Below are 16,442 nucleotides of genomic sequence, written 5' to 3' on the forward strand. Positions count from 1 at the left end.
TTTACTATTTAAACAATTCATTTCTTGGCATAATCGATATTTTAATTAGTTTTACTCAATTATTAGAATATTAATATTTCCCAAGCGTTTCTAATCGCACCATCTAGCTTTAGTAAAGTATCTTTTTACCGTACCATTTAAACTTAATCATCCATCATAATCACAACTCATTTACATAATAACGATGATGATCGTTTCGTTGAAAATAGTATTTTTGCACACAAATAGAGATGCATATCTATAGAATATTCGTGTGTAGTTGCTTTAGAAGGCAGCACATGGATGGAGATTTGAGTTTTAACAAAAAGGCTAATTTAATTGCATGTTTAATTCCACTTTGCATTTTTGTTGTTTCCTTCAAAAACTACTAACAAAATGTATTTCTCACTTTACACGCCATATTCATCTTTTAGAGGCGGCTTTTAAAGTTTTTAAAACATTTTAAAGAGTCAAATGTAAAAGTATTTATATCATAATACCATATGCTTTATTAAAAAAAAAAAATTGCACTAAGAGCATACAAATGATGCCAAATCATTGCTCGGTAAGCATATATAGCCCTATATTATAAATTAAAAAATGCCTAAATAAATATTTTTCTAACAGCCACAATTACTTAACTATTCATGTATATATGAATATTATGCTTGAATTTTTCTTTTTTACCGTATCAGGTTTAGATTAAAGTTATATATTCAAAGTAATGATAAGATTTTGAAACCAATAGTACATGTGTTTAAGTCTCCTGTCTGTATCTAATGTGATTGAATTACCCATTTGAATGTGGGTAATTGTGTTAAAGAAAAGTGATGATAAGATGTTTTATAGACAAATGATTCACATTTTACATCACAATTAAGAAGAAAATGTGTATGTCGAGTGAGAGTAGTTATATATAATGGATATTCAATTTAATCTTACATCATCTTAAACCATCCGTACATACTATTAGGTACACATATAGAATTAATTATGGATCTTATAATATAAGTGTCTTATGTTATCGTACCCACAGAAAAATAAAAATAAAAATGGATTTTATATATACATTTAATTATTTTGCAAGACTACATAAAAGTTAATGTCGCATAGGTCAGGAATGTTTTTTTTTTTTTTTTTGGTTTTAAATTCGGTGGAAATTTTAAGAGCCATTGATTTTTTGTATGTGCTGTATTATGTGCTTTACACATATATAATGTCATAAAATATTTGTGTGGCCAAAGAGAAAACTAGCATTGACCTGGATGACAATTGGCATGTTTCTTGGTGTTTTAGTCTAATTCAAAGTACCAATCAAAGTATGTATATATAGTTTCCAAATAATTATAAAAATTATTCTAAATCATAATCATAATAATACAAATCAGTCTAGATCGATGTTTTTGTTCTTCCAAAGTTGGAAGGCTTTCTTCTCCTATCGAACCAGACAGGTTCTTGTAGCTTGATCACCTTACTATTCCGACATAGTCCTTTCGAACTAGTCTTTATAAATCTGGTGTCCGGACCGTCCGGTGACTAAGCAAGAAATTGGTTTGCGCAATAATTGAAGTGATTTTAAGTTTTCTCGAGCAGAATGCAATCCAAATAGTCTAAGATTTACGAGAATGACCTAAAATATAATATAACTAGATAAAAGTACATATTAATATGATGTTAAAATACACCTAGATTCAATGATAAGCAAGAATGAATTATGCTAAAAAGTTACTTAAACCAAAGCATATCATGCTTCCAAAATACATGCACTAAGTTTTTAAGAAAAGAAAAGAAGTGATCAAGCATTTTAAGAAAAGTTTACAAAGTTAGACACAATAAGGCTGCAGTGGTTATCCATCTTAAAATCCTGTTTTGGGTTCAAGTGGGATACACATTGTTATGGTCAAAGTGACTATTTTCCAATTCATATTAATTTGTCTGTTGTGACAAGTGGGATACACACTTTGCTTTCAGTTTATGTATTAACAATTCATTGGTAAAGTATATATTATGTTACATCCTTTTGAGTTTTAAGCCATGTAAAGTTGAGGATTTGTGTGTTTGTGTGTCTGTGTGGGGATCTTTAACTTTAAAATAAGATCACATGCCAAAAGGCTGTTCGAAAATAAGAAAAATAAAAATAAAAGGTTATTAAATAACCTATAATACTCTTTCTCCTCTCCTAATTCATATTGAATCTGGTATGGTCTAATTGGTTTCTTTTGAGAAATATTAGATTTTACTAAGACAAAGAATATATATTCTTGAACAAAGTATAATAACTCTTGAATCCTATGTTACAAAAACTTATTTATTCCCACTTTTTATTAAAACATCTCTTTCTAGCGTTTGTGGCATAATTTCCCAAATCAGCATCATTTCTAACATTACATGCTTTTGATATAAAACCAATTTTTTGTTTAGGAAAATTGTGATCTAAATATGAGTATGACAGTGACAAACAATTAAAAAAAAATAGTTTTAACTTTGGATGATACGCAAATACGACCCAACCTTTTCTATTTCGCCACTAAGTCGTTGTCTCCCCCTTCGGTAAAAGCAACTCTTTGCTCTTTCTTACACACATTATTTTTTATTTTTGTACGAAGTCTTTTGTGTACAATTGTCTGCATTCTATTAATTTGATCGACCAATAATAGTCTTTGGATGTTCATGGTCTTAAACACAAATATTTTTGTATAAACACAAAAAAAAAAAATAGCATATGACATTATAGCCCCCTCTTACTTTCAAAATTCAGAGTTGTGATCTTAGAAAAGCTTTCTTAAATTTCCTCAAATACACCATTATACTCATTGACGCTGAGTAAAGTTGCTTCTTCTTTTTCATCACTATTAGAAGTTTAGAACCATATATACCACTCTTTATATATAGCCGCATGTCTCTATTCAAAGCCTTGAAATTGATTTCTATGTCATTTCAATCTTTTGGTATAAATTTACCCATTCGATTTCCCTAAACTTACAGTTACAAGTTTTTGTTTGTCATATCCTATATGGAAGTCGCTTTGAGCTCATGTATTATAGTTTTAATACTAGCATTATGTTTTCAGTGGGATTAGTTGAAGTATTATAAACAATTCATAATGGTGTGTAAACCAAATTTATGGTGGTCTTTAATGGTTGATAAATTTATTATGGCGTTAAGGAACCTCATTCTCCTACGATTAATTGAATAATTCAAACATTTGGATTCATTTGGGGATTATATATACCCTAGTTATCAAAATACGAAAAGTAAAAAATTGATATGGATTGCACGAAACATATAGGTCTTCATATTGACGTCTATATATATAGTCCACTACGAGTTGTTGTTGTTGATGTATCCACTAAGAAGTTAGGCCATCGTCTCCTTTATTCGCATTTTCGTAAATTGTTTTCTTCTGTTAAAGTCCAAAATGACCAGTAATTTTTTTTATAAAAAGATCTACGAAGAGCAGTGATCTATCAAAACTATTTTTCTATACATCCGTGAATAAAAAAGATAAAGCATATGAAAACGAATTTGGTAATGAGAGTCGTCTTATATAGTATAGTGTTTCAACAAAAAAATGAAGGAAGACTGACGCAAGTAAACAACGAGAGAGTGTGGGAGACGAAAGCTAGTTTTATGGACCCCTCTTGCTTTGTAATACCCAAACCTCTTTCACTACTTCTCTGTCACAGACTCACACATCACATATATATATCATTCATGCATTTAACTAGTTCCCATTTTGTTCTTGTCACATTTTATCTATATATTCATATTTTCTACCCAAAAATTTGTAAAACCTACACTTGAAAAGTTTCAATCCCAAAATATAGATGTCGTAATCTTGGCTAATCAAGCGTTTAAAAAAAAAAATTAATCGCGGCGTTAAACTTTCGATAATATTGTATGTTTTAAGATGTAAATAAATCATGTCCAACACTAAGTTGATCCAACACTATTCATGCATCTGCAATAAAATATTTGTATCGAACAAAATTAATTGAACTCCTTTGATTAACTTATTTGGTCTCATGGTTCTTTCCTCCGACATGTACATTTTTGGCATGCCAGTGAATAATTTCTGAACACGATCAAAGTTTTGTTTATATTTTACAAGTGATTTTCTAAAATTTAAGATGCAAAAAAGTATATAATTCCAAAAACTATTGAGTTTGTGATGGGACAAAGAAAGAATGAGACGACTACCAAACCACGTTTGGAGGAAGGAACAATAAATACACTTCTTTTTTTTTTGTTCATAAACATTATTAACCTTTGAATACCATCAAAGGGCCAAACCAGTAAGAACTCACACTTTGAGATCTCATTTCTTTTTTTCGGATATGTCTTTGTCTCTGTCTTTGTCTCTGTCTTTGTCTTTAACTCAACATTACCTGGTTTTGGACCTACTAGCGCAGTGTCTCATCGGTTTGGTCTTGTTCTGTTTGAAGCAGTTTATTTCTAGGTTATGCTTTACAAAAGGCGACAAATATAGGGATCCACTTTGAAAATTATTAAGATACGAATCTTTTAAAGATCTATATCATAACAAAGGAGAGAAGACAAATATAATTCTGTGAAAAAACATATACTGTATATATATATACATATAATAACAAGTCATATACATCTGAAGATTATTTAGCCAAAAATAATTGTCAACATGTATTCGGAAACAACTTTGATGTTATATTTGTATCAGAATACGAATATATACCCCGGGACTTGCATGCATGGAAATATGGAATCAGCCGTCGCAAAATCTCGTTAGCTTCTTCTCTGTGAGCTTGGAATAATCTTAAGGACTTAAAGGACTTAACTGGACAAAGACTTAAGGACTAAGTGGACAAAGAACTCACATTGACCTAAACGTGATCAAGTTTTGGGCAGCACCAACATAGCGATAACTTGGTACATGTAATAAATATCCCTTTTTATCCAATCATATTTATCTTTGCTTTTGACTTTTTGGGGATGAAGCCAAATACGGTTTTTTCAAATTTTTAACTGGAATAAGAATTCGGGCCGAAGAAAAACGAAGCCCATATAAAAAGTCTCAAAATATAAATGTTTTACAAAAATACATCAAATAAAAATAACCAAAATTCTAAAATTGTATTTTTTAAGATCATAGAAGCCATGATTAAAATTGCAAATTGCCAGCTAAAACCTTGAAATTAAATAAAACACAACTCGGTTTATATTTCTTGTTGTATCACCCGAAATGAAAAATGGGAGAACGCAGCTGAAATATATTGATAAATTAATTTTTTTTTTTGTCTTTTTCAATCACTTGCAAATACAGAACGATACTATCAATTGATCGTGGCATATGATCATGCTAACAAATTTACTAAAATTAGAAGTAATAAATACTGAAATTCTACCTTTTCTAATTTTATCTCTATTTTTAACATTTAGAAATGGTCAACCATGTATTTACATTTGATCTTAGGTTTTTAATTACTTTTAATGTTACATGCAGAAATGGAAAATTTTTGAAATGTAAAAAGATAAATGTATGAGGTAGAGCCGGATATCAAGCCTTTTTTAGGATACCCGGATCCGTAGTTTTAATATCCGTTATTCCGGATATAAAAAATCGGGATATCCGTATCCAATATTAATAATTATTATTTTTGAAAATTTTAAGTATTAATTTAATAAAAATAACATTTTAATATATCAAATTAGAAAAATATATTATAAAATATGAATACCACAAAAGTTTTATTTTTTTTCAAAAAGACCAAAAATATAAAAATTTGATTTTTGAAGGTGTAGAATATATATATTTTTTTTTATATTTAGGGTATATTTTTTAGGGGTAGGGTTTCGTGTATAAGATGTAGAAAAAATTAGTTTTGAATGTCAAAAAATTAGTTTGAGTTTTTGTGGTATTTTTGGAAAATAATGTATGTTAGTGGTATATTTGGAAAAAAACTTATAATGATACTTTTGGAAAAACTACCTATTTTCATGGTATTTAAAAGAATTCCCCATTTAAATAATAATTATGCTTAGTAAAATATATTAAAGAGAAATTCCCTTGGATACCATAATTTGTTTTTCCAAAATAACATAAAAATTTGAGTTTTGAAAGGTTAGGTTTTTTATTTATCTATGGGTTGACTATTTATATTAAGGGTATAGTTTTTTAATGTTTGGGTTGTTTGTGTTTTAGTGTTTAGTATTTGGAAAGAAGTTTTGTGTATTAAAAAATTAGTTTTAGTTTTGTGGTATTTTTGGAAAAAATGTATTTTAGTGTTATTTTTGGGAAAAATGAAACTTGTAATAGTACTTTTGGAAAACATGGTATTTAATACAATTCTCCTATATTATTTAAAGAAACCAATGAGAAGCAAAGAAGCAATGAAAGACGCCAAAAGAATGAATGAATAAACGAATTAATCTGTAAGCAAAGCAAACAATGAAATAAGAAAAGGAGACAAAGAATGAAAGCAGCAAGCAAATATCAAAGAAACAAAGAAACAAAGAAGGAAGCAAGTATATAAGTTAAATATCTAAAACAAGCAGCAAAAGAAACAAGCAAGCAACCAAGTTAAGAAATTGAAAAGAAAAAAGAAACGAAGCAAAAGAAACAAAGAAGAAAGCAAGACAAGTTAACGCTGTACATAAAGAAGCAAGCAGTGAACTAGGAATCAATTATGTATGTATGCACACATGTATGAATGCATGAATGCATGAGTGCATGTATGAATGAATGCATGGATGCATGAATGAATGAATGCATGGATGCATGGATGCATGAATGAATGAATGCATGGATGCATGAATGAATGAATGCATGGATGCATGAATGAATGAACCAATGTATGCATGATGCATGTACGCACACATGTATGTATGCATATATGGATGAATGCATGTATGCACATATGAGTGGATGCATGTATGTATGCACAGATGAGTGGATGCATGTATGTATGCACAGATGAGCATGTGTCCAATGTCTGGAATATCATGCTGTCAAATGAAATACAATGTTGTTAGGTGATTGGTCCTGTTAAGTCACTATAGAACTATTTTTGGTTCACGAAGTCCATTACCTACAAAATCTGCTACAGTCATAAAAGAAAGAGATGGTGACTTCAAGTTATAAGAGAGAAAAACATGTATACTACGCAGGAGAAAAATAGTGAAGACATACCTATGGATCAAACTAGAAGGTACGTAACTCTAGGGATCAAAATCCGTTTCTTGCTTTCTTGGCTTCTCTCTGTAACTACACATGTTTTACAGATGAGATGATAGATGTTAATCAGTACCCGACATTACAAAATTTAAGAAATTATGACAACTTACAATCGGTATGCAGAGGCTTAGTGAACTTGATGAAAATTCTCTTCTCGTGTTCTATTATTTCCAAGCTTTTCCCTGTTAAAATACACATTTATTAACTAAATTCGAGACGCAAAATACATGTACGACTGGTTTAGATTAGAATTAGGAGAAGTAAATATACAATACCTTGATGGATTCATGCTTTTCTTACACAATCAAATCATTTTTCTCTGCTGCAGCTTGCTAGATGTCATATTGATTCCCAAACCATGAACTCTAATTAACGAAATACAGTGGAAACATCAAAAGCTCATCATCACATATTCACATATATGACTTCGTGCATGAAAAACAACGGACACAATTCATAGAAAGATCAAACTGAAACCTGGAGCTGAAATTTTTTCTCTTAAAGACTTTATCCTTACTGTGAGAGAAGAGTAAAGACATTGGAGATGACTAGACCTTCAAAAAAAAATTCACAATTTAAATGAAAACCACAAAAATCTGCAAGTATAGTTATACTTTTTGCAGCTTTAACGAACTACTTTGTAATGTATAATTGTATTTTGGAAAGAACCTTTACTGCTCTAACAAGATTTTGATTATGTACTCAACTGAAAAGAAAATAAAGTTCACATAACTAACATCATCTGCCATATAAAAACTTTTTTTTTGTGAGACTCTTATGATCATATAGAGTTATAGACATATAATCTTCTACGCAGAAAATGGGTTGAAGAAACATACCTGGAAGTAGGAGACAACTTAAACACAAGAAGACCACGCACAACCCTTTTGTACAACCATTGTGATAGGCCTGAAATAAGCATAGCTGTGTATGAGAGGTATGCAATATTATATGATTACAAGCGCATACAAGATGATCAAAGAAATCAACTTAGATTAGTCTGACTCTATAATAAATCAACTCCTCATCCATATAAGTCTTTTTAAGGCCACGCAACTCCGCATCCATATAGTCTCCAACGTTTTACTTCTCTTCATCAAAAAAATCAGAACATATTCCACCGACTAGACCTGAAGACAGAAACTAAGAACATCAGTACTTGAACATTCAGAATCTTCTATGAGAACATCAGTAAATTGAGTTAGAATGATACTTTCATGAAGTTTCTTTTGAGTTATCAGAGTTATCCTTTCCTTACTTTCGTTGGTCTGAGATCAACCAAGAGACAATGTAAGAGTTACCACATATACTAAAATCTAGAACAAATTAGAACATTTGTTCCTCAGACTTCGAAACCTTTGTGTCACATTTCCTGATAAGCTTCTCCAATCATAGCTTCACCAATAATACCAACATGACTCTGAAAAAAAAGACAAGAAACGGCAGAAACAAATCTTAATATATGGGGGCACAACAAATCTTAATATATATATTTAGGATTACACAAAAAAAATTATGTACTAGCAGGAGGTCAACATACACCTTCAACAAGCCTAACTTCAACAGTTCAATGAGTCTCAATGATAACAAGTGGGAAAAAATGGCTAACTAGCAGAGACATAAAGTTGTAGCCTTTTGAAATGGAAGAAACTATCTTTTGTAATTTCTATGTTGAAGAAAGCAAACTGTACCATAGCTATGAGGCCAGAGAACTCGCGTGCCAAACGAGCTACGCCCTTAATAGCATTACTATTAATTTGAGGTTCTCTCTCCATCCAATCTACCAACCACCTATAACGGTTGTACCAGAGGTCAACGATCAACTTTTCAAAGAAAAACACAAAGATTCTGAAAAAAAATTTAGTTAGGATTAAACATACCATGTTAAAGTACTAAAGTAATTTCTCATTCTCTCCACCATTTTCCTTATGTTCACAATAATCATCTACTGCATATGAAGAAAAGAAAAGAGAAAGTAATTGTGAACAAAAAGAAAAATTGGAGAAACATACTTGAGCGAAGGAGCCAAGTTAAGACAGGGTGAGTGATACATGTCGATAGACCTGAAATAAGCAAATTTGATGCTAAAACTTACGCAACATTATGTTTTTATCTTATTTGAGAACTCAATCAAAACTTACAGCGTACAATATAATAACTTCACGGCCAAGAGCCAGTATGCTTTTATCGAATTACGATGCTCCGATGTTTTCCCTAAAATATGTTTGCAAAATCCAAAACGGTTCTACAATTAAAATATAAGATGGGCCACCAAGTCAGTACAATTAACAAATGTTCTCGTGCATTAGGAATAACCATTAGATCAATAAATAATAACTTACAAGTGGGAGTTTGTGGCTGGTTGATCGTTTTGTTTTACTCCAAGATGAAGTAAAAATTATAACCAAATATAAGCACTAGCATATTTTCTTACTTTTGCACATCAATCATATAAATGCATGTAAGAAGTAAGCAAGAAAGAAAGCAGAGAATCAAAGAAACAGGTACTTTTGCACATCGATCATATAAATGCATGTAAGAAGTAAGCAAGAAAGAAAGCAGAGAATCAAAGAAACAGGTACTTTTGCACATCAATCATATAAATGCATGTAAGAAGTAAGCAAGAAATAAAGCAGAGAATCAAAGAAACAGGTACTTTTGCACATCAATCATATAAATGCATGTAAGAAGTAAGCAAGAAAGAAAGCAGAGAATCAAAGAAACAGGGAAGTAACTCTGAATGGCTACAAGTAACCAATGTATGTATGTGTGCAATGTATATTATGTATGTATGTATGCATGGGTGTATGTATGCATGTATGTATGAATGATGTATGTATGTATGCATGAATGCTTTATGTATGAATGATGTATGGCGTTCTCATTCGTTCTTAAAGGTCACGAATCAGAGTCCTCTTGATCATCTAGTTTCGCGATAGTTGATGATCTATCAAAACCCAAATCGTGTAAATCACAAATGAGCAAAAAGTATTGTAAAAGGTAACATAATCGATCGATCGCTCACAAAAGTAAATTATGATGATATCGTAGTTGATCGGATCGGTAATTTCCAAAATCAAATTGCTTGAGTTTACAGAGCAAAAAAGACAATACCTCACAGCGGCAACTACCACCGCCATCAGATCTCTCACGACGGCTATCTTCTCGGCCTCTCCCGTCGCTTCTTCTTCTTCTTCTTCTTAAAAGTCACGAATCAGAGTCCTCCTGATCATCCTGTTACGCGATCAAAACCCAAATCGAATAAATCACGAATTAGCAAAAACTATTGTAAAAAGGTAACAAAATCGATCGATCGCTCATAAAATCAGGAAGAATAAAGTAACGATGCGAGTGATTAAGTAACAAGAATCGAATTAACTAACAGAGATAAATGTAAACTGGAAACAGATCCATCAAGAAATGAAACAAAATCTGAGAGTCCGATCTCACCTTAGACTTGATCATGATCGCCGGATATCGTCGGTGTAGAAGTAGAGTCACCGCTACTCATAATTGAGAGAACGTCGTTTCTAAATCCTAATCGCCGGTGGCTTTAATAAGATCGCCGTGACTCTACTTCTACAGACATGTTTTGAAAATGAGAACGCCATTTAGGGTTTTAAAATGAGGGGAATTTGTAAAAGATCCTCTTCAAAGGGCGATTTAACTCTACTCTTTATTTCGTTATATAGAAAAATCCAAATTTGAACATAACACAAATGCCGCCTATTTCGAAAATCGGAATTTGAATTTCAGTTTTGTACACGTCAACGATTGTAAAATGTGCTAACCGTTTCACGTAAACGTGAATTTCAGTTTTACGTAAACGTGAAGTTTAATCGGAGACTTATATGTTTGGTTAAAGCTAAACCGTGATCTAATTGCCCTCGTGAACATTTCCGCATTGGTTCGGTTGGTTTAATATTTTCGGATCGGGTTTTTGTTTCTTCTACTTGCGATGGTATCTTTAGTGCCTGATAGTTGATACCATTTCTTTAGTGTCTGATACAATTTCTGCTGCTCCTAGTGCCTAAAACAATTTCAAGAAACCGAGTATCATATGATCAGGTTCTTGAAAAAAGGTTTTAGAAAATCAGGATGAATCTTACTTTTATCATGAGGTTTCAGAATTTCAAGGCTGCCAAGTACAGGTTTTGTTATTATTGCTATTACCCCATTGATCAAATGCTCAACTTAAGGAGAAAAAAAAACTTCTCTTGCTCAATTCAAAAATATTCACATGATATTAGAAATAGATACATTTCAAAAAAAACACTGCTCATGTCATTCACATTCTGCATAAGTATATCATCTTTTCTTCCTGAAATGGGGATGTGACAGAACCACCAAAGTTGCTTTAACCATAAGGGGAAGAATATTTAAGGCAAAAGCCAAATTAAAATCCATAATGCCACAAATGAGAGAAGGGAGCCTTGAGTCTGCTAAGAGTTTTCTACTACTAACTATTCTAACCAAAAGGAGTGAAAAAAGAAAACTGTTCTCAATAATACCAACAGCTTCTTTGATGTTGTTCCATCCGCTTTTCAAGAATCATCATCACCTACTTGTGCTGTTGCTTCTGGGATGCCACTCTCTGAAGCTGCATTAGGTTCTTCTGGTTCTTTTGCCGTTTCTTCTCTTCCATCAAACACATTCGTCAAGAACCCACTCTTTGAAGAAGCAATCTGATCAGGCTTTGTTTCAGTAGCAATTGATGAAGCACTCATTTTCTTGTTGCCAAGCTCTAGCTGAAGCTCTTCTGGCACATCATCAACAGTAGAAGCTGGTTTTTCTTCCACTCCGCGAGGTTCAGCATCTGCAGGAGACTTCTCGTCTTCAGTTCCCGATCGATTAGTTTCTTTCTGAAAGAGTTCAAGGTTCAGTGTAGAGCTGGATCCCGTGGCCTCCTTTCGCGACATTTCAGGTGCTGAAAAGAAATCAACCAAAGTAGTAGAGCCTTTAGCTATTGAATCTTTAGGTGAAGTAGAAGTGACTGTAAATGCTTCCTTACTTGCTACACAAGCTTTAGATGTCAGGACAGTATGATCCTCTTTGGGTGCATCATCGCTAGCAAACTGGGGCATCAGAGAGAGAGTTTGGCCTTCAGGTTCAGTGAGTTTCTTCTCTGCAGAAGAGCCATCAACATCTTTCATCAGTGTATCAATAGGATCATTCCTCTTACCAATAGCCACAGAATCAGCACCCCCATCACTCATTGGAACATTATCAGGCAGTGATCTGGTGCAAGTAGCAGATAGGTTTTTAGCAGCGATCAAGACATCGGTTTGAGGCTCAGGATGGAGGTTATCAGTTTGATTCCCAGCATCTTTCTTCCCCTGAAGTGGAGCTTGTTGGTTTACCAAGGGAATTGGGATAACTTCTCTTTCATACATCTTAGCTTGGGGAAACAAATCAGTTGCTGTGTTAACTGGAGTGACTTTCTCTGGAAAGAAAACAACGCCTCTCAATTGTTTTTCTGTGTCAGCAACTTTTACATTGAGAAAATAGCCTGCCTCGAAAGAACCTTCAACGACACCAGAAACAACTTGACCTATCAGATTCTCATCAATATAAGTACTAACAGGTGGGATCCCTGGTTGCTGAGTCTGGCTATCATCTCTGCGAGGACGACCTCTTTTTCGCTTATTTGTAAGAGATGAGCTTGAACCTTGGTTCGGCTGGTCCATCTTCTCTGGAATCTCCATTGTCTTTCAACTTTAAAAACTTCTTCTCGTCTGGCAAAAACAATATCAGAAACAAAGTATTTTCTCTTAGTTTCATCAGTAAACTCATAGTTACCAATATTTTACAAAAACAATTACACAAAACCAAACTCCAATCATTATCCTAGCTGGGAAAAACACCTACTGATGAATTCTCAGAACAATCTAACATGAAATAACGACAATTCATATAACACCAAGTAATAGAAACAAGATCACACAGTAGCCTAACAAATCGAAATGCAAAATGACAAAAACAGCCTCTAGTTCAACTATTAGCTTGACACTTCACTAACTTTATGCTAAAAGATAAATGAGAATGCATTACTGTGAATAAGGTTTTAAGGCTAAAAAGCAGAAAAAAAGTTAACTAACAAGTAACAACCCTTCACTTAAAGGAACCCAGTTGCCATTTTTGTTCAATCATATATAACAGTAAATGCCCAAATAGTGTAACCTTTAAAGAAATGCACCTTCAGTCCTCACATGACATATAAAGAAACTTTAGAATCAACAATTCAAATTGACAAAAACTCACATAGTTTGAATGATTCTATATTCCTCAAAAAGCAAGAAAACAGTTTTAAACCCGCTTGAACAGTACAAAAGACTCAATTTTTTATTCTTGTAACCGTGGCAAATATCATCTCCCCATGAAATCAAATCAAAATAGTTTACGCCAAAGAAATGAAAACAAAGAATCTCTAACGATTACAAGATAACCAAAGGAATATTCGAGAATCTAACACAAACAGAACAACGAAAATGAGGATTAAACCTAGATTCCAACAATAACCTAAAAATTACTTAATCGACCGAAGAAAAATGGAAAATTTCCCGAGAAAAATGGAAACTTTACCAGGAAAATCAAATGGAAAAGAAAGAAAAGAAGGGTTCACCGCTAAGGTTCGCGCCGACGAAATGGAGGGGATCACTTTTTCTAATGGAGGGCTTTTTTGTTGGGCGTCGGAGGTGGAGGGAATCACTTTCTCTAACGTCACGTTGAGAGAAATGAGTATTCGTATTGGCGTAGATTGTCTCCTTCGTTTAGGTTCGTCGCTTCGCCTTCCTCTGTTCTCTCTCTCTCTCTCTCTCTCGGCGTTTTTGGTGTTCTTCTTTTTTTTTGGGGAAGACGGAAAAAAATAATTAATTATAATTTGAATTTCGAGTTATATGGGCCACAAATGGTTTCATTATTAAGCCCAATAAACCCTATCATCCATTACGTTAATGATTTGTTATAAGAAAGCCTTTGGTGGTGGTGTAAACAAACATACAAAATATAGAGATAAACACTAGTACTTGCGCTTGCGTATATTTGTATGAAATTTCAGTTAGTAAAAATCATTAGCCTAGAAATATATGTTAAATCAAGTAATGGACATATAAAAACAAGACAACCGTTGACAATAAAAATAAAAAGAAACGAAAATTACAACACCACTCGATCACTATACAAAATACAAGCAAACAATGATATTGTCTATCTTGGCTCTCACATTTTTAATTTTATCAATTTTCATATAAAAAATATTGGGTGTCACATCCTTATCTATGTTCCGTTGAAGAAATGATGATGCTCGGATTACAAGAAATTATGTAATTTTGTCATGGGAGAATATATGCCAAAAACTAATTAATATCTTATCCACACAACTCCTTTGAAACGATTCCCTTGGTCTATTTTATATATATATATTTTTTTTTTGCATTTAAACATATATTAAAATTTATAAAAAGAATATATATATATATATCTATATATTATATTGAACATTTATAAAACAGTATAAGCTGAATTTGTGAGAATATGTGTGTGTGTGTATAATATATGCTTAATCGAATAATATGACAAGTTAACGAATTGATTCTCGCCCGACAAAAGGTATGAATGAAGATAATGGTTTCGTTGGCTTATTATATGAATCTAATCAAATATTTTTTTTGGCCAAAATTTAGTTAGTAAATCGTGACTTGACTAGTAAGCAACATATAACCCTTGCATCATTTTTTTTGGTCATTCTATATTTTACAAAACAAATATACTACTTTTTCGGCCAAAATTTATTTAGTAAATGACTTGACTAGTAAGCAACATAAACCCTTGCATATTTTATTTGGTCATTTCATAGTTTACAAAAAAAATAAACTATTTTTTTGGTCAGCTATTAATTAAAAAAAATTCAAGTACAATGACGTGATTAATAATGATCTAGCTAGTTCTTGTGTTTCCTTGTCGGGATTTATCCGTATATAATTATAACAACACATAAGTTTGGTTGCTTCTCAAATTGATTTTTTTTTTCTTTTTTGTTGTTGTTCTGTCCAAAGATTGTTAAAAGATCTATGTGATTGCCGCCTAGATTTCAACGTCGGCCAAATTTTTATCACATGTATTCATGACGACTATAGCAATTTTATTTGTTGGCTATATATTTCTATTATCATCAGTTTTGATCTATTAGATCCGAATTAAGGACATCTTATATGTGACTAGTTTTTTGTTTACTATATATATACTGTACTATGAAAAGTCATTTACTTAATGATATGGACGACGTGTGGCTAGTGTTATAGATGTTACTTTTTGTCTGGTTTAATTTTACAAGATTAAAAAAAAAACAAAAAAAAATTGGTTTGAGACAGTATTAATTGGTGATCATGGGACTTGATTAGCTGTGATGTTCCGTCTAATTATACGTACCATTCCATGACCATTAACGTCTGCTTTGGATCTGGTTCTGGTTCTTGTTCAATTCTCTATTATGTATATTAATAATCAAAAGGTTTTGTTTCTTGAGTTCGAGTAACTCTTGAGTTCGAGCACCAGTTGCGACAAAAAGATAAGCAAACAAAAAAAAACAACGGTCTTTGATATGAGGAAATAGGGTTTTCCCGAAACTTCTTGGGAGAAGAGAAACAATTAGCGAGTCCTCATCAGTAATATGGTCGCGACCAATCTAACCTTTATCTTTGGCCATCTTATGACCAGTCAAAGGTTTGGTATATGTCTCTCGACCCATGTCCAAATATTGTATGCTAAGTTGCTTATTCTCTAGATATCGGAACTCTTTCTTCTTTCATAAACGAGTTATATATCTTTATGATCACAATTTCATAGTTTATGAAATAGGTATCGTATAATAAATTTCATGGTCATTATTATCGGATTTAATGTTCAGAAAATAATCAGTAAAAAGTTTCTTCCTTGATATATATATTTGCTTATAGTGTATATGAACAGTTGGAAGATAATCGTATTTCTTGAATCCGTAAAAAAAAAAAACCAATACACACGTAAAGGAAATACACATACATCTTGATCTAGCTATATGAACAAATCAAACGTTGAAACTGACGACAGATACCGAAAACATATATAGCAGATACATGAATCTAGTATATATCGCTCTCTCGATAGATTATGACAAAAGAAAGAAAGAAAAAAATGACCATATTATATACTGTATGTGTTCGTGTTTTTGGTCCCCCAAGAAGAAGAAGATGAAATAAGAAAGAAGATGAAAAAG

At 32.3% G+C, this 16,442-nt stretch overlaps 1 protein-coding gene and 2 long non-coding RNA genes across 5 annotated transcripts; all 3 read right to left on the reverse strand.

The window, feature by feature from the left end:
• Positions 1-7,155: 7,155 nt before the first annotated feature.
• On the reverse strand, positions 7,156-7,762 carry LOC111828959. Its single transcript, XR_002832603.1, has 4 exons — positions 7,667-7,762; positions 7,465-7,554; positions 7,300-7,371; positions 7,156-7,219 (listed from the first exon to the last, which is right to left on the reverse strand). It is a non-coding gene; the product is annotated as an uncharacterized LOC111828959 (long non-coding RNA).
• Positions 7,763-8,909: 1,147 nt separating this feature from the next.
• LOC17877168 lies at positions 8,910-9,497 on the reverse strand. The gene is made up of 3 exons (XR_002835564.1): positions 9,331-9,497; positions 9,070-9,137; positions 8,910-8,980 (listed from the first exon to the last, which is right to left on the reverse strand). It is a non-coding gene; the product is annotated as an uncharacterized LOC17877168 (long non-coding RNA).
• Positions 9,498-11,524: 2,027 nt separating this feature from the next.
• Positions 11,525-14,014, reverse strand: LOC17876590. Of its 3 annotated transcripts, XM_006280554.2 has the most exons (3): positions 13,812-14,014; positions 12,201-12,924; positions 11,525-12,116 (listed from the first exon to the last, which is right to left on the reverse strand). In XM_006280554.2, the coding sequence occupies exons 2-3, from the start codon at positions 12,892-12,894 to the stop codon at positions 11,734-11,736; spliced, it is 1,077 nt and encodes a 358-aa protein (XP_006280616.1). In that variant the 5' UTR covers positions 12,895-12,924; positions 13,812-14,014; the 3' UTR covers positions 11,525-11,733. The 3 variants fall into 3 exon arrangements, with proteins under 3 accessions (XP_006280616.1, XP_006280617.1, XP_023641688.1); XM_006280555.2 differs by having other exon boundaries at positions 11,525-12,924; XM_023785920.1 differs by having other exon boundaries at positions 11,525-12,924; positions 13,772-14,014.
• Positions 14,015-16,442: the final 2,428 nt, after the last annotated feature.

Source organism: Capsella rubella, unplaced genomic scaffold, assembly GCF_000375325.1.
Source record: "Capsella rubella cultivar Monte Gargano unplaced genomic scaffold, Caprub1_0 scaffold_8, whole genome shotgun sequence".
Taxonomy (NCBI): Eukaryota; Viridiplantae; Streptophyta; class Magnoliopsida; order Brassicales; family Brassicaceae; genus Capsella; species Capsella rubella.